This window comes from Thalassophryne amazonica, chromosome 9 (assembly GCF_902500255.1).
Source record: "Thalassophryne amazonica chromosome 9, fThaAma1.1, whole genome shotgun sequence".
NCBI lineage: Eukaryota > Metazoa > Chordata > Actinopteri > Batrachoidiformes > Batrachoididae > Thalassophryne > Thalassophryne amazonica.
Genome location: NC_047111.1, coordinates 82,935,070 through 82,953,083, shown reverse-complemented (window position 1 = coordinate 82,953,083; position 18,014 = coordinate 82,935,070). Strand labels below are relative to the sequence as shown.

At 40.1% G+C, this 18,014-nt stretch overlaps 1 protein-coding gene across 1 annotated transcript in view; it reads left to right on the top strand.

Moving 5' to 3' along the window:
• LOC117517528 (histone acetyltransferase KAT5-like) overlaps window positions 1–18,014 on the top strand; it is a 36,600-nt gene that overhangs the window by 13,769 nt on the left and 4,817 nt on the right. Inside the window, exons 6-14 of the mRNA XM_034178571.1 lie at window positions 2,257–2,427; window positions 2,513–2,587; window positions 10,119–10,181; window positions 10,498–10,746; window positions 13,756–13,845; window positions 13,948–14,088; window positions 14,249–14,342; window positions 14,442–14,601; window positions 14,707–14,788. Of these exons, the coding sequence (XP_034034462.1) occupies window positions 2,257–2,427; window positions 2,513–2,587; window positions 10,119–10,181; window positions 10,498–10,746; window positions 13,756–13,845; window positions 13,948–14,088; window positions 14,249–14,342; window positions 14,442–14,601; window positions 14,707–14,788 (1,125 nt within the window). The remainder of the gene's footprint in view (window positions 1–2,256; window positions 2,428–2,512; window positions 2,588–10,118; window positions 10,182–10,497; window positions 10,747–13,755; window positions 13,846–13,947; window positions 14,089–14,248; window positions 14,343–14,441; window positions 14,602–14,706; window positions 14,789–18,014) is intronic.

Genomic DNA, 18,014 nt, shown 5'->3' with positions numbered 1-18,014 from the left:
CTAGCTGAGACATACATACACTTCATTTAGGAGAGCATAACTGTTCTAGACCAATATGACCCCAATGAACAACTTGAGATATGTGCCAAATTCTATCCAGGATGAACAACTCAAAAATGACCATGTCCTTTTCATCCCGAGTGTTACTTCAAATACAGCTGTATTTTCTAAACTGCAGCAGCTATAGTTTTTCCAAGGTACTGAAAATGTTCATAATGACCAGTACATGTTTAGGAGGGTCATAGAAAAGTGTAAAACTTTATTTTGATGTTTTAAGAGAAAATGGCTAAAATAAGTGGGTCATCTTATTACCGTACATCCAAAGAAAGTGAACATTTGTTTAGATAAAATTAATTTTATTTTCAGTCATACTGTTATCTAGGGATGAGACCGATCCGATCCCGGATCGTTATCGGGTTCCAACGTAATTCGCATATCGGAAAATACCGATCCAGCCCGTGACATTTTCCGATACTGGAGAAGAGTCACTGTGAATCCTCTCACTTGCTGTTTGCTTTCTGCTTGTTTACCACGAAGCGAGAGGAGGGGAGGGTTTTGAAGCCCAGCTGTTTGAGAGAGCTCTCTTCTGCAGCGTACTAGCTGCAGTTAGCGGCAAACGTCTGCCCAACTCTTGGATTGAAATTGTCTGTTCATTGAGCACGAATTTTCTGAAAAATTAACTGAATTCTAGCTGAAAATGTGTGCTAAAACGTTAGCCACTTCACTGTCCCAAGGCTGTCAAACGCTATGAAAAGCCAGTTCAGTGTACAGCTGAAGAGGAGCAGAACAGAGATTCTGTCCGCTGAAAGGGGAAAAAATCCTGCGTGAGCGTCAATGATAATGCACTAATTTTGCAGTTGAAAGGCTTCATGTTTCCAGAAGTTCAAAGTTTGTGGAGCACGAACACAGAGGGAGAGAAAGAGAGAGATTGAGGGAAAGCACAAGTGAGAAAGAGAGAGAGACAGAGAACTTAATTTTTACTCAGTAACACTTGCTTTGATAATGTAAACATATGTCTCCCATATCAATAAAGCTCCATTGAAATTTGAGAAGGAGAGACAGACAGAGTGCTGTCTTTTCTCTTTCAGTCTATAAAAATAAGGCTATAATAGTCAGGTCTCCTTTTTAAGAAAATCCTCATATAATGATAATATCAAAGCAAACAGAGCTCTGGTATCGGATCGGAAAAGTATTGGTATCTGCAGATATCCAAATTCGGGTATGGGGATCAGATCGGAAGTGAAAAATTGTGGATCGATGCATCCCTACTGTTATCTATGGAATATTGATTTACAGGGGAATAATATAAAATAAAACTTGTTTCTTCAGCAGACTGCAGTATCTAGAGATCTTAAATGTTTTAAAGATTATCAGGGAAATTTTCCCAACAACCAATATCCCAGAAAGTTTAAGTTACTAAATATGTGGCAATTCCAGACTGTATGTAGGTCCTTTGACCTCATGTTTTCTTGCAGGTTTCTCTTAAAAGATCAAAATTTGAAATTTTACACTCTTCTATGACACACTTCTAAACATGTACTGGTCATTCTGAACATATTGAATACCTTGGACAATCTGTAGCTGCTGCAGTTTAGAAAATACAGCTGTATTAGAAGTAACACTCGGGACAAAAAAGGGCGTGGTCATTTTCAGGCTGTTCATCCAGGACAGAGATTTTGGCACATATCCCAAGTTGTTCTTTGGGGTCATATTAGTATAGAACAGTTGAGTTATCCTCTCCTAAATAATGTGCATATATGTCTAAGGTATATCCTAGACTAATTAGCTACAAAATTTAAAAAGAACTATATATGAATAAATACAGATTCAAGTGCCCATGAATGGTAGCCATTGTACTGTAAATGTTGTGGAACGCTACAGCTGACTTGTGTTGGCTGCATGTTAATGCCAGGTTTAAATGGGGTATAATATATACTGGACTAATGTAACTTGACCATAAATTAGTGAAACCTACATATGAATATGCTGTGGCTATTTAAAAAGACACAGTCAGCTCATATCAATGACCAAATCACATCAACTGCACCTTGGTATTAAGATGACACCCCTTCATGAAATTGGAGTACCCAGCTTCATCAGTCCTTTGGTTTGTATTGTTACAGAGTCAAACACATGCCTCTGGTCTGGCTGTAATCTGAAAATCTTGTTTGGAAACTAAAATTGTCACTGAGTTAACAATTTGCTTTGGCTGTATTAATTTTGGCCAAAGATCGTAACAGTATTCATTTGATATAGAAAAGGAAAGCAGAGACGGTCTCCTTGACGACTCAGGTATCAGCTGCCACCTCAATGCCCTCACTGCCAGGTTCAGCTGAAGCCTCTCAGGCATCTGTTTTTCCTGCTGTGAGAGACACCAACACCTTTAAGTCCCGTGAAGACCATGAGCAGCTCTCCTCTCTCACAACGGTAAAGCTGCTTTGTTTTTGAATATTCAGGTTGATGTCTTTCTTCATTTCTCAGCATGTAACGCTTCTTTTCCTCAAAACAATAGAATGGCACCGCTAGACGACTCATCCCCACTCAGCCTGGGAGAAAAAGGAAAGCTAATTGTGGAGGCACTGATGAGGTATGTAACCGGGAAACTTTGATGTTTTGTTTATTTTCTCATGTTCAGGATAAGCATTGATGGATTCTTCTCCATTTCTGTTTTCTAGATGTTTGTTTTATCCTTATTTGAGCAGTTCACATTAGGTTAACATTTAAAAAAAAAAAAATCCAATTCAGCTTGTGACCAAAACATTTTAATTAGTGCTTGCTTGTGTAAGACAGTCAGATAATACTGAAACAAACTAATATTTCCTTACCCAGCACCAAATGACCAAAAGCCTAAATAGCTGCAAATGTGAGCTGTTCTAATATGAGGAGAAATAATATTTCCCAAATGGTCATGGATGTCCTGGATCCCCAAAGACTTTTGTTTTGGCTTGATGCGCCTGGTTTGTTCAGTAGTTTCTGATGTGTCGGACGTTCCAGGTCCAGGTGTCGTGCACAGCTTGTTTCATTGCTGCTGTTGCAATGCAGTGCTGAGAACGGGTAACCAAACATCACAGAGGCAAAGCAGAGAGACTAGTTGCAGCAAACTTGAGAAACTCTTTCTCCTAGAGTTCCTCTCTGGGTGACTCTTGCTTGCCTCTACTGGTGGTTGGCTCTCACTGCGGTATTGTATCACTTCCTGTTCCGGAGCACAGCGGTGTTTTACTGTATCTGTTAGCTGTTTAATCTGCGTAGTTAGATTGATCTAGATAACTAGATAATGATTTGTTTCACAGTGTAATCTTCACGTGCCTTAACTAAAGCACTCCCTCTGCTGAATCACCTCTAAATTATCTACACATTATTCACTTTGTGTGTTTTTAGGAATCCGCTAGCTTAGCGCAGCTACTAGCTCTTAGCCGGTTTGCATGGCGACTTCTCCTGTCTCTCCCGCACTTCTCTGCTCTGGGTGTGAAATGTTTAGTTATTCCTCGGCATCCTTTAGCAGTAATGGTACTTGTAATAAGTGTAGCTTATTTGTAGCTTTGGAGGCCAGGCTGGGCGAATTGGAGACTCGGCTCCGCACCGTGGAAAATTCTACAGCTAGCCAGGCCCCTGTAGTTGGTGCGGACCAAGGTAGCTTAGCCGCCGTTAGTTCCCTTCCAGCAGATCCCGAGCAGCCGGGAAAGCAGGCCGACTGGGTGACTATGAGGAAGAAGCGTAGCCCTAAACAGAAGCCCCGTGTACACCGCCAACCCATTCACATTTCTAACCGTTTTTCTCCACTCGGCGCCACACCCGCCAAGGATCAAACTCTGGTTATTGGCGACTCTGTTTTGAGAAATGTGAAGTTAGCGACACCAGCAACCATAGTCAAATGTCTTCCGGGGGCCAGAGCAGGCGACATTGAAGGAAATTTGAAACTGCTGGCTAAGGCTAAGCGTAAATTTGGTAAGATTGTAATTCACGTCGGCAGTAATGACACCCGGTTACGCCAATCGGAGGTCACTAAAATCAACATTGAATCAGTGTGTAACTTTGTAAAAACAATGTCGGACTCTGTAGTTTTCTCTGGGCCCCTCCCCAATCGGACCGGGAGTGACATGTTTAGCCACATGTTCTCCTTGAATTGCTGGCTGTCTGAGTGGTGTCCAAAAAATGAGGTGGGCTTCATAGATAATTGGCAAAGCTTCTGGGGAAAACCTGGTCTTGTTAGGAGAGACGGCATCCATCCCACTTTGGATGGAGCAGCTCTCATTTCTAGAAATCTGGCCAATTTTCTTAAATCCTCCAAACTGTGACTATCCAGGGTTGGGACCAGGAAGCAGAGTTGTAGTCTTACACACCTCTCTGCATCTTCTCTCACCCTGCCATCCCCTCATTACCCCATCCCCGTAGAGACGGTGCCTGCTCCCAGACCACCAACAACCAGTAAAAATCTATTTAAGCATAAAAATTCAAAAAGAAAAAATAATATAGCACCTTCAACTGCACCACAGACTAAAACAGTTAAATGTGGTCTGTTAAACATTAGGTCTCTCTCATCTAAGTCCCTGTTAGTAAATGATATAATAATTGATCAACATATTGATTTATTCTGCCTTACAGAAACCTGGTTACAGCAGGATGAATATGTTAGTTTAAATGAGTCAACACCCCCGAGTCACACTAACTGCCAGAACGCTCGTAGCACGGGCCGAGGCGGAGGATTAGCAGCAATCTTCCATTCCAGCTTATTAATTAATCAAAAACCCAGACAGAGCTTTAATTCATTTGAAAGCTTGACTCTTAGTCTTGTCCATCCAAAGTCCCAAAAAACAGTTTTATTTGTTATTATCTATCGTCCACCTGGTCGTTACTGTGAGTTTCTCTGTGAATTTTCGGACCTTTTGTCTGACTTAGTGCTTAGCTCAGATAAGATAATTATAGTGGGCGATTTTAACATCCACACAGATGCTGAGAATGACAGCCTCAACACTGCATTTAATCTATTATTAGACTCAATTGGCTTTGCTCAAAATGTAAATGAGTCCACCCACCACTTTAATCATATCTTAGATCTTGTTCTGACTTATGGTATGGAAATTGAAGACTTAACAGTATTCCCTGAAAACTCCCTTCTGTGATCATTTCTTAATAACATTTACATTTACTCTGATGGACTACCCAGCAGTGGGGAATAAGTTTCATTACACTAGAAGTCTTTCAGAAAGCGCTGTAACTAGGTTTAAGGATATGATTCCTTCTTTGTTCTCTAATGCCATATACCAACACAGTGCAGAGTAGCTACCTAAACTCTGTGAGTGAGATAGAGTATCTCGTCAATAGTTTTACATCCTCATTGAAGACAACTTTGGATGCTGTAGCTCCTCTGAAAAAGAGAGCTTTAAATCAGAAGTGCCTGACTCCGTGGTATAACTTTGCTAATAAAATTTTAACTATTAGAGAAAAATTTACTCATAACCATCCCAAAGATATATCGTTATCTTTGGCTACTTTCAGTGATGCCGGTATTTGGTTAGACTCTTTCTCTCCGATTGTTCTGTCTGAGTTATTTTCATTACTTACTTCCTCCAAACCATCAACATGTCTATTAGACCCCATTCCTACCAGGCTGCTCAAAGACGCCCTACCATTAATTAATGCTTCGATCTTAAATATGATCAGTCTATCTTTATTAGTTGGCTATGTACCACAGGCTTTTAAGGTGGCAGTAATTAAACCATTACTTAAAAAGCCATCATTTGACCCAGCTATCTTAGCTAATTATAGGTCAATCTCCAACCTTCCTTTTCTCTCAAAAATTCTTGAAAGGGTAGATGTAAAACAGCTAACTGATCATCTGCAGAGGAATGGTCTATTTGTTTCTTCCTGTTAAAAGGGAGTTTTTCCTTCCCACTGTCGCCAAGTGCTTGCTCACAGGGGGTCGTTTTGACCGTTGGGGTTTTCCCGTAATTATTGTATGGCCTTGCCTTACAGTATAAAGCGCCTTGGGGCAACTGTTTGTTGTGATTTGGCGCTATATAAATAAAATTGATTTGATTTGATTCCTAATCTCTGTTGTACCACACCTTTGCAGACTTGAGGTAGTTTATGCAACTTATGTGTTTTGTTCAGTGTTGGAGCTGAGGTATCTACATTATTACAATTAAGGTACCTCTATGCAGTGGGGGGAAGGAGAGACATTCAGTGTGTTTTTAAAAGTAAATGCATTAATGACATGAGCCACATTGAAATATGAATCACTCCACGTAAACCACCCCAGGTCCTAAAAAGCAACCATCCAAGCAAGCAGCTGGTCCATTTCCACTTCTTTTACTACAGCCAGGTGAAAAGTAGGGTCCCCTTGGCCTGTTCCAATTCTTGGGGTCATCTATGCTGAGGCACCTTGCTGGCTCATGCCCAGAGACCCAGCCCACATGGTCAAAATGTCATAGCTGCTGATTCCTCACAAGTTATACACCTCACCCGAGTCCTCCTAAGTCTTGTTAGGTTATTGTGTAGTGTCCACGTCGGAAAACCATACAGTAAGACAAAGAGCATCATGTCCCTAACGTCTTGGACCTTCATTCTCCTGCATATATAACAGCATTGCCTTCACCTTCATCTAGGGACCTTATAACTCCATAAACTCCAAGTCGTGTGTCAGTCTCAAAGGCCAAAGATGCAAAGACCTGAACATCACTGCAGAGACAAGTGAATGTCTCGACACTTTCACTGCGTACGGACTCTAGGAAGTCATTGAAACAGAACATTCACAAATCCAAAGTCCTCGCTCAGCTCCTCAAGTGCTACAAACAAGCAAACATTTAATTCCACAACGAAGGTCACAGGATTATTTTTGAAGTCCAAGTTGGCAAACCTTTCTGCACTAACATAGGTGCATAACTTGCTGTACTTGCTCCACAGTCCTGCCAAACACCCAGATCATGCAAGTATTGAACAGAATGGGAGCATGAATACATCCCTGACTAATACTGGAATCCCCTGAGAATAAGTTGGAGACTCCTCCCCTGGTCTGCGTAGCACTCAAAGTACCTCTGTGTAGGCCAGCTGTGATGTCCAGCAACTTGTTGAGGATCTTGCCATTTCCCAGAGCAGACCAGCCAGCTGACTCAAACACCTTGCTTAAACCAGCATAACCAGCGAAGAAAGATTGCCCATATTTGTGCTTGCATCAAATAAGTATTTGCAGAGGTTGAATGTACAACCCCTGGCAAAAATTATGGACTCACCGGCTTCGGAGGATGTTCATTCAGTTGTTTAATTTTGTAGAAAAAAAGCAGATCACAGACCTGACACAAAACTAAAGTCATTTCAAATGGCAACTTTCTGGCTTTAAGAAACACTAAGAAATCGGGGAAAAAAATTCTGGCAGTCAGTAACGGTTACTTTTTTAGACCAAGCAGAGGGGAAAAAAATATGGAATCACTCAGTTCTGAGGAATAAATTATGGAATCACCCTGTAAACTTTCATCCCCAAAACTAACACCTGCATCAAATCAGATCTGCTCGTTAGTCTGCATCTAAAAAGGAGTGATCACACCTTGGAGAGCTGTTGCACCAAGTGGACTGACATGAATCATGGCTCCAACACGAGAGATGTCAATTGAAACAAAGGTTAAAAGAGGGTAAATCATCACGCAGTGTTGCAAAAGATGTTGGTTGTTCATAGTCAGCTGTGTCTAAACTCTGGACCAGATACAAACATGGGAAGGTTGTTAAAGGCAAACATACTGGTAAACCAAGGAAGACATCAAAGCGTCAAGACAGAAAACTTAAAGCGATATGTCTCAAAAATCGAAAATGCACAACAAAACAAATGAGGAACGAATGGGAGGAAACTGGAGTCAACGTCTGTGACCGAACTGTAAGAAACCGCCTAAAGGAAATGGGATTTACATACAGAAAAGCTAAACGAAAGCCATCATTAACACCTAAACAGAAAAAAACAAGGTTACAATGGGCTAAAGAAAAGCAATCGTGGACTGTGGATGACTGGATGAAAGTCATATTCAGTGATGAATCTCGAATCTGCATTGGGCAAGGTGATGATGCTGGAACCTTTGTTTGGTGCCGTTCCAATGAGATTTATAAAGATGACTGCCTGAAGAAAACATGTAAATTTCCACAGTCATTGATGATATGGGGCTGCATGTCAGGTAAAGGCACTGGGGAGATGGCTGTCATTACATCATCAATAAATGCACAAGTTTACGTTGATATTTTGGACACTTTTCTTATCCCATCAATTGAAAAGATGTTTGGGGATGATGAAATCATTTTTCAAGATGATAATGCATCTTGCCATAGAGCAAAAACTGTGAAAACATTCCTTTCAAAAAGACACATATGGTCAATGTCATGGCCTGCAAATAGTCCGGATCTTAATCCAATTGAAAATCTTTGGTGGAACTTGAAGAAAATGGTCCATGACAAGGCTCCAACCTGCAAAGCTGATCTGGCAACAGCAATCAGAGAAAGTTGGAGCCAGATTGATGAAGAGTACTGTTTGTCACTCATTAAGTCCATGCCTCAGAGACTGCAAGCTGTTATAAAAGCCAGAGGTGGTGCAACAAAATACTAGTGATGTGTTGGAGCGTTCTTTTGTTTATCATGATTCCATAATTTTTTCCTCAGAATTGAGTGATTCCATATTTTTTTTTTCCCTCTGCTTGGTCTAAAAAAGTAACCGTTACTGCTGCCACAATCTTTTTTCCTGATTTCTTATAGTGTTTCTTAAAGCCAGAAAGTTGCCATTTGAAATGACTTTAGTTTTGTGTCATGTCTGTGATCTGCTTTTTTCTACAAAATTAAACAACTGAATGAACATCCTCCCTGAATTTCCATCAAGTCACACACAACTTCTCTTTATAATATTCAGAGTGCCCTCTATAATTAAATATGAAATAAAATTACTGTATTTTCTGGAGTATAAGTTGCATTTTGTTTTTGTTTATTAACAAGTTTGGGATGTCCCAAAACCTATAAAGAGAAATCATGCATTTTGTAAATTATTATCATCCCAGGACTCAAAGTACTAAAGAAAATAAATTCCCAACAATAAATGGATAAACACCAGTAATAAAACATATACTGCAACAATGCACAAAAATCCCAAATTAAAGAGCTAATAATGCAGACAATAGGTGCAACTTTTACCCCGACAAAAATGGTAAATGTATTGGTCTGTGCTTAACAGGAATAAATGAGGAGTTCTTGAACTGCCAGTCCCTGTTACAGTGTCTCATCCAATGTGGAAGAAGTGAAAACACACAATATAACTAGATTGTGTGATTATGCTGCTCTTCTTGTTAAAATCTCTCCTATTGCTGATTGAGCAGTGAAAATATAGAACTATGTGGGTCAGTTGTCAAAAACAAAATTCAAGGACGCAACAGCAACTGCTTTCTGCACTTAATAACAATTCTGATTTGTTTGTTTTCTTGTTTGTTTGTTTTATCTGTGCATGTTCTTATCTGATCATTTGTATTAGTCATGTAAACAGTGGCATTGCCTCAATGCATCGGCTGCTTTAACGGCGGCATGTGTCGTTAGTGGTGCGACTATGCGGTCTCCTTGGAATGCAGCCAAAATATGCAGCCTTCTTTCTCCTGAAAATATTAATAATAATAGCCATTTCTATAGGTCTTACCCAAGAATCAAAGTACTTAAAGAAGATAAAGTCCATTAATAAAAGAATAAATGCTGATGATAAAAGTACACAGCGATGATGCACAGAAATCCCAAATTAAAGAGCAGAAAATAGAAAAAAAGTGTGACATACTCCAGAAAACATGGTAATTTGATCATGGTATTCCACATGTTAATACAAATATTTGTCATCTTCTGAATCCACTGTTAGCTTCCAGTAAGTTGAAATAAAAATGACACCTACAGTAAAATAGGCAAAAGCTTTGTTTGCACTTTTCAATTAAACTATGATTACCCAAGGTTGCCAGTATTTCTGGCTAGTACCTGATGGCTCCACACTATACTGCTAAAATTACAAATGTTCAGTACTGCTGTCAGTCTGCCCCCTTAACCTCATTCAGTGCAAATAAATCACTTCATTCCCCTCTTTAGTTTCCAAAAGTCTCTGTTTGTGTGTCTTTTTCTGCTAGATGGTAAAGGTTTTGCAGTATAACAGCCCTCAAAGTGCCAGTGTCTATCTGCCACCACCAGAGGTCTGTTTTATTTCCTATTATTGCCCATTGATTGTGTGTTGCTGTCCAGATTCAGCTGTGCCATAATGGGTCCAATAAAACGGAGGTGATGCTTACCTCAGACCCTGTTCTAGTCCTTTTGATAACCTTTATAACCATGACTGTTGTCCATGGTCCGTTTTTAAATAAATCTGTGTGAAAGTCAAAACTGCTTTTGTTCAATTTGATCAATGTGCTTTTTGATTTAACATATATGTTTTGATCAGTTAATATAACAGAGTTCAGTGAAACCAGAAACACTAATGGTGTGTCCTGCATCTGCATTGTTCACTCCCAGGATTCCCAGGACAGTTCTGACGGCATCCCGTCTGCACCCCGCATGACGGGCAGTCTGGTGTCTGATCGTAGCCATGATGATATAGTCACTCGGATGAAAAACATAGAGTGTATAGAGCTCGGCCGTCACAGACTGAAGCCCTGGTACTTCTCGCCATACCCACAGGAACTCACCACACTGCCAATCCTCTACCTCTGTGAATTCTGCCTCAAGTACCTCAAAAGTCTGAAGTGTCTACAGAGACATTTGGTGAGAAGCTTTCTGAAATTTTATCAGTATGCAGCTGTTCTGAGACCTAATGCATTGTATGTATCAAACTGTGTACCTCTTTGGCTCAAGAACTGCAGAATAGCTACAAGAGATGCGCAATCACATTTTGTATTGTTCGGTTGAATTTTTTTCCGTACTTGTCCTGCAACGTTCACTCTGTGGCTGCACATAGTGCTTCTCACTTGAATGCTTGTGCTGCATACACATGTTGGCGCTGTGTAGCAAACTACGAGGGCTGTCAATAAAGTAACGGTCCTTTTTATTTTTTTTAAAAACTATATGGATTTCATTCATATGTTTTTACGTCAGACATGCTTGAACCCTCGTGCGCATGCGTGAGTTTTTCCACGCCTGTCGGTGACGTCATTCGCCTGTGAGCACTCCTTGTGGGAGGAGTCGTCCAGCCCCTCGTCGGAATTCCTTTGTCTGAGAAGTTGCTGAGAGACTGGCGCGTTGTTTGATCAAAATTTTTTCTAAACCTGTGAGACACATCGAAGTGGACATGGTTCGAAAAATTAAGCTGGTTTTCAGTGAAAATTTTAACGGCTGATGAGAGATTTTGAGGTGATACTGTCGCTTTAAGGACTTTTCACGGTGCGAGACGTCGCGCAGCGCTCTCAGGCGGCGTCATCAGCCTGTTCAAGCTGAAAACCTCCACATTTCAGGCTCTATTGATCCAGGACATCGTGAGAGAACAGAGAAGTTTCAGAAGAAGTCGGTTTCAGCATTTTATCCGGATATTCCACTGTTAAAGGAGATTTTTTTAATGAAAGACGTGCGGACGGATCCGCGCGTCGGGACGCAGCCGACACGGTGCGGCGGCACAGGAAAAACACCTCCGTGTTGATAACCATTTGTAAAATCCAGGCGGCTTTTGGTGGCTTTCAGTGGAGTGAGTATATGAGAAATTGTTTAACAGGCAGGACATGTTCCAACTTGTCCTTAAGGCTTTCAACAGAGGTGTTTTTCCTGTGCCGCCGCACCGCGTCGGCTGCGTCCCGACGCGCGGACCCGTCCGCACGTCTTTCATTAAAAAAATCTCCTTTAACAGTGGAATATCCGGATAAAATGCTGAAACCGACTTCTTCTGAAACTTCTCTGTTCTCTCACGACGTCCTGGATCAATAGAGCCTGAAATGTGGAGGTTTTCAGCTTGAACAGGCTGATGACACCGCCTGAGAGCGCTGCGTGACGTCTCGCACCGTGAAAAGTCCTTAAAGCGACAGTATCACCTCAAAATCTCTCATCAGCCGTTAAAATTTTCACTGAAAACCAGCTTAATTTTTCGAACCGTGTCCACTTCGATGTGTCTCACAGGTTTAGAAAAAATTTTGATCAAACAACGCGCCAGTCTCTCAGCAACTTCTCAGACAAAGGAATTCCGACGAGGGGCTGGACGACTCCTCCCACAAGGAGTGCTCACAGGCGAATGACGTCACCGACAGGCGTGGAAAAACTCACGCATGCGCACGAGGGTTCAAGCATGTCTGACGTAAAAACATATGAATGAAATCCATATAGTTTTTGAAAAAAATAAAAAGGACCGTTACTTTATTGACAGCCCTCGTATAAACCAGATGTTCCATTATTTTGAGTGTGATAGAAAATTCAGTGGCTGCTGGCTGTGAGAGTGACACACTGTGCACTTGCAATACAGCTTGTTGAAATGTAAAAACCTTCAACTTTTTCTGCTTGCTGCAGCTGGAAGGACAAATATGAGCATGTTGATTGTCTTCAATAATGGACAAAGACAAATAGCAAGACATTAGTAATACTAAAACCCCAAATCAGAAAGTGTGGGGACAATTTGGAAAAGGCAATTTATAAAAAAAAAAGATCCTTACATTTACTTTGACTTTTGCTTCAAAGCCAGCAGTATGAACCAAAGATATTTCATGTTTTGTGTGGTCAACTTCATTTCATTTATTGCATCCATTCCTACATTTAAGGCTTGCAACACTTTCCCAAATAGTTGGGAAGATAGTTGTTAGTTTATTTGGTACCATTTGACAATAAGGATACATTAATTGATGTTAGTTATTAATAAGCATTAAGTATCAGGTTTAAGTAATCACTTTTACAGCCAGTTTTCTTGAGACAAGTTGGGGGATGGACAAATGAACATTTCCAAATATGTCTTAGGCTTCATTTATGTCAGTCGCTAAGAAATATAAACAGCATGGTACTGTGTGGAAAATTGGTATCAAGTAGGCAGTTCACAAAAATGTAGTGGTCATGCTGGAAGGAGACTATGCCTTATAACATCAGGATTAGGGATGGGTATTGAGAACCAGTTCTTTTCGGGTAACGTTAAGAAATGGTTTGATCCACCGACGTCAGTGGCCTTTTTGCTTAACGATTCCCTTATCTGTCCTTCAGAGTGGCTGTTGTTTTGGGGAGTGTTTGTTGGGAAAATGATCATTTCTCTACATCGATTACAGACCCTGCAGTGGGTCTGTAATCAACCGTTTCTGCAGCGTGGCTTTGCTTTGAACCTTGAACCAATGAAGCAATGCTTCGATCTGCTGCTTCTTTGGTTCTTTGTTTTATTTCGCTTTATCTTAATTTTTCCCCACTAAAACCCTAAAGAGCATATGTCTGAGAGTCGGAATCGATAATGGCATTGATATTGATAAAATCTTATTAATACCCATCCCTAATCAGGACACTGCCCATGTTTGCCCAGGTAGAAAATAACTTGAATATGTGTTAAATATTTTGTTATAATACCAGCACTGTGCTGACAGTTGAAAATACCAAGATATGTACGTATTTTGGCCTATAGGTACACTACATATCTAATTGCAGTAATCAACATTTTGTGTATCACTTACTGTATTGTGTGTGTGTGTGTGTGAGAGAGAGAGAGAGACCTACACCTACCTACCTACCTACCTACCTACCTTAAAGTGCTGGTATACACAAAACTGTTGAAAATAGGCCACAACATATTTGCTCACTGCTTTCGTCCTCTGATCTCTCTGACAGACCAAATGTAATCTAAGACATCCTCCGGGCAATGAGATCTACCGCAAAGGAACCATCTCATTCTTTGAGATTGACGGCAGGAAAAACAAAGTCAGTGATGGAATCATTTTTACGCTCCATGCAAAATTTGACATTTCATTCCTTTTTTGTTCTTTGTGCCTTTCTAATTTGATGTATATTTATTTCTTTCAGACTTATTCCCAAAACCTATGTTTACTAGCCAAGTGTTTCTTGGACCATAAAACCTTGTATTATGACACAGACCCTTTCCTCTTCTATGTCATGACTGAGTACGACCCCAAAGGATTCCACATAGTGGGCTACTTCTCTAAGGTACAAAAGTTTTGGAAGGAATTTTGAAGTAATTGTACAGTTAAGTGTCAAACTAATCTGCTGATATGTATTATGCTTATACAACTCAAAAAACAGTTTCTGTCATGAGAATACTTCAAACATTAAACTTAAACTTACCCTTCTCATCTTTTGTCTACAGGAGAAAGAGTCTACTGAAGATTATAATGTAGCCTGTATTCTTACGTTACCTCCATACCAGCGGAGAGGCTACGGCAAACTGCTCATTGAGTTCAGTAAGTGTAGTTTGAAAACGGCACAATCCTGTGTTCAAAAAGTCCTTTTCTGTTTTCACCTGTTAATTGTTTCTCTGCTGTGTTTTTGTTGTGTAACAGGTTATGAGCTGTCCAAGGTTGAAGGGAAGACCGGTACTCCAGAGAAGCCACTTTCTGACCTGGGGCTTTTGTCTTACCGCTCATACTGGTCCCAAACCATCTTGGAAATTCTCATGGACCTTAAACCTGACAATGGGGAAAGGCCTCAGATTACCATCAAGTATGCAACTGTTGCAGTTTTAACTCCACGTTTTCCAAAATGTTTTTCATGACTGAATTTCAGAGGTTTGCTCTCTCTCATTAACAATTTCTTTTGTGCCCGCAGTGAGATCAGTGAGATCACAAGTGTGAAAAAAGAAGATGTAATATCAACACTTCAGTACCTCAATCTAATCAACTATTACAAGGTGAAGGATTGAGGTCACGTCCCTTTTCCTCCCTGATCTTTCCTGTCCTGATTGCACGGTGATGCATCTGTGAAAATCTGTTACATGAAAAAACTCTTTAGTCCCCTTCGGAATTCAACTTTTCCAGCACTATTTTTAGTTTACCATTAGTTCACTTAAGCTTAATTTAGAATGTCAAATTACAAAAGCCATATTTATTTAAAATTCAGTTTATTTATAGGGTGGCCCAGCACAAATTTACTGACTCTTAACACATGACTTTGGTTCAGTGGAATTCTACAGGTGAAAACCCCAAAAACCTTGTTTTTAGGTGGATACTTTAAATTGAGGGATGCCCAGTAAGGACATGAAAGGATGAGGGATGGAATTGGTTGGTCTAGCATCTTCTGAGACTTTTTAAATATTTAATTATTTTCAACTTGTATAGGAATGTAAAGTGTCAGTCTGCCCCCTGAGTTTAACTCTGGTTGTACATCATCAGGATCGTCACCCTGATGAAGGTCCTTTGATCGAAAGCATGGTGTATGAAAGAGACTTGCATTGATCCAAGTGTGCAGATACTCCTTTTTTTACTTTATAATAGAAATGTAAAGTAAAATTTAATGCACTTGCAGTGCACAAAAAAACTTTTGAAGAGCCGCTTGACAAGTACTCTCTGGTGTGTGACAGTGTGAAAAAAGGCAGAACGGTATTTAATGCAGTGAAAGTACCAAACTCAGTGATGAGTTTTCCGGAAATAACCGGGTTTTTACTCACGGGGTGAACGTTTCTGGGTTATTTTTGGTAGCATACGTCAGAATCCATCCATTCATTCAGTTCCACGCCGAAACAATTGGTGGCAGTAACGCGCCATCTTGGTTTGTAAGCCGCCAGTGATCTCCAAAGAAGAAGGGTTTATTTTGTTTTGGGAGTTTATTAAGTCATATTTTTGGGGAGTGCGCGGTGGTTCTCCTAACGGGTTTATTTTGTTGTGGACATTAAAAGTTATGAGCTGCGTATTTCTTCCAGTAATGATACATTAAGTGGAGCTAATGGGTGAAGCTTCCAGCTGCTAAAAATGATAATGCTGTTAGCATTCAGATGAGAGTTTAACGAGAGACGAGAGTTCAAGGTCCTGGAGTGGGCTGGCCAGTCTCCAGATCTGAACTCAATCGAAAATCTTTGGAGGGAGCTGAAACTCCAAACCTGAAAGATTTGGAGAAGATCTCTATGGAGGGTTGGACCAAAATCCCCGTTTCAGTGTGTGAAAACTTGGTCAAGAACTACAGGAAACTTCTGACCTCTGTAATGGCAGACAAGTGTTTCTGTACCAATTGTTAAGCTCTGTTTTTCTAGGGGATCAAATACTTATTTCATGCAATAAATGCAAATGAATTATTTAAAAATCATACAATGTGATTTTCTGGATTTTTTTTTCTCTCACAGTTGAAGTATACCTATGATTTAAAAATTACAAACCTCTCCATTCTTTGTAGGTGGGAAAACCTGCAAAACTGACAGGGGGTCAAATACTTATTTTCCCCACTGTATAACAAAGAATCAGATCTAACAATGAAGCGATGATAAACACACCTCCAAAGAAAATACAATCTGGATTACATTATTTCCTCAATGAGTCAGGTGGATTGTATCCGTTATAATGCGATCTGAAGTGTTTACTTTGAAAATTAGTGTGTTCAAAGCGGGCCGGGTTGCCAGGATACCCCAGTTGGGAATAATAATGGAATAGGACTGCAGTTCTGTTCTGTGGGTTTTCTTCTCTTAACTGGGGCCATGATTAAGAGGGATGGCCGGTGGCATTTTTATTGTGGCACTAGAGGTGAAATTATTGGACCAGTTATGTTAATTAATCGAGAACGAAAGTCGGAGGTTCGAAGACGAACAGATACCATCGTAATTCTGACCATAAGCGAAGCCAACTTGCGATTTGGCGGCGTTATTCCAATGACCCACCGGGCAGCGTCCGAAGTTCCGGGAAGACAGATGGAGACGGAAGGACACTGACAGGATCCCACAGATTAATTTGACTCCACACGGGAAACCTCACCCGGACACAGAAAGGATGAACAGATTGATCGCTGTTGGTGTTTATTCTCACTGTTCTTAGTTGGTGGAGCGCTATTTATTTATTTATTTACTACTTATTTTTATTTTATTTTTTTGGGGGTGGGGGGCGAGCAAAAAAACATGGGTAATTGTGACAGTAGTGAAGAAAGCAGACATGCAAACTCCAGCTGTATTGTTTAAGCCTGCAGGAAGCTGCTGCTTGGGTCTCATGAACGTTGACCCAGAGTGTTATAGGCTTTCCCAGGCTTGAACACTCGAAACTGAGATGGCTTATTGAAAATGATACGCGACGTTAGTACTCTGCTGAACTTTATTAGCTGACGTTAGCCTTTTAGCTGCAGGAAGTTAAATCAATAGCTGTCAAGCTGAGTGAATGTTTTATATTTGTAAATTATTCAACCTATTTTTATTTTTACCAAATAAAGCTTTTTTAATTGTTACTGCCATAATTGCAAGAAAAGTCTTGACTTTAAATCACTTAGTTTAAAAAAAAAAGTTAATAAAAAATCTATCAAGTAATCAAAGAATAGCACAGCGCTGTTTCATATTTTGTTTTCTTTATTGTACACATTATTTGTCATCTTATTTTATTTGTCTAAAAATAACTGTCCAGGGTTCCTGACAATGTTAATCAGTGAAATTGCAGTATTCAGCCCCTTGGAATTTCACGCATTTTAATTTGTTTATGGCATTTCAAATACAAAAAGTAAATCAGGCTTCTCAGTATAAAAATTTCTAAGAATTATCTTCCTTAAACTCAAACTGAAAGTAAATTTCTACAACTTGATATAAATTAATTAAAAATATAAAATCCAGCATGATGGGTTGCAGTAAGTAATCAGCCCCTTTAGTATAATACCTGTAAATAATCAGTTTAATTGCCAGTTTTCTTCAGACAAGTCAGGGGATGGATACATGAACATTTCCACGTCACTGAATGTGTCTTGGACTTTTACATCACTTAAGAAGAAATACAAACAGTATGGTACTCTATGGTAAGTCTGTGTGGAGTAGACAGTTCTCAAAAACTGAGTGACTGTGCAAGAAGGAGAAGAGTGAGGAAAGACACCCAGACAGCTCAGAAGAAGTTATGGGCTTCTCTGCCTGTGATTGGAGAAATTGTGCATTTTGCATTTTGTATCCCCAGTTGTACAGCTTC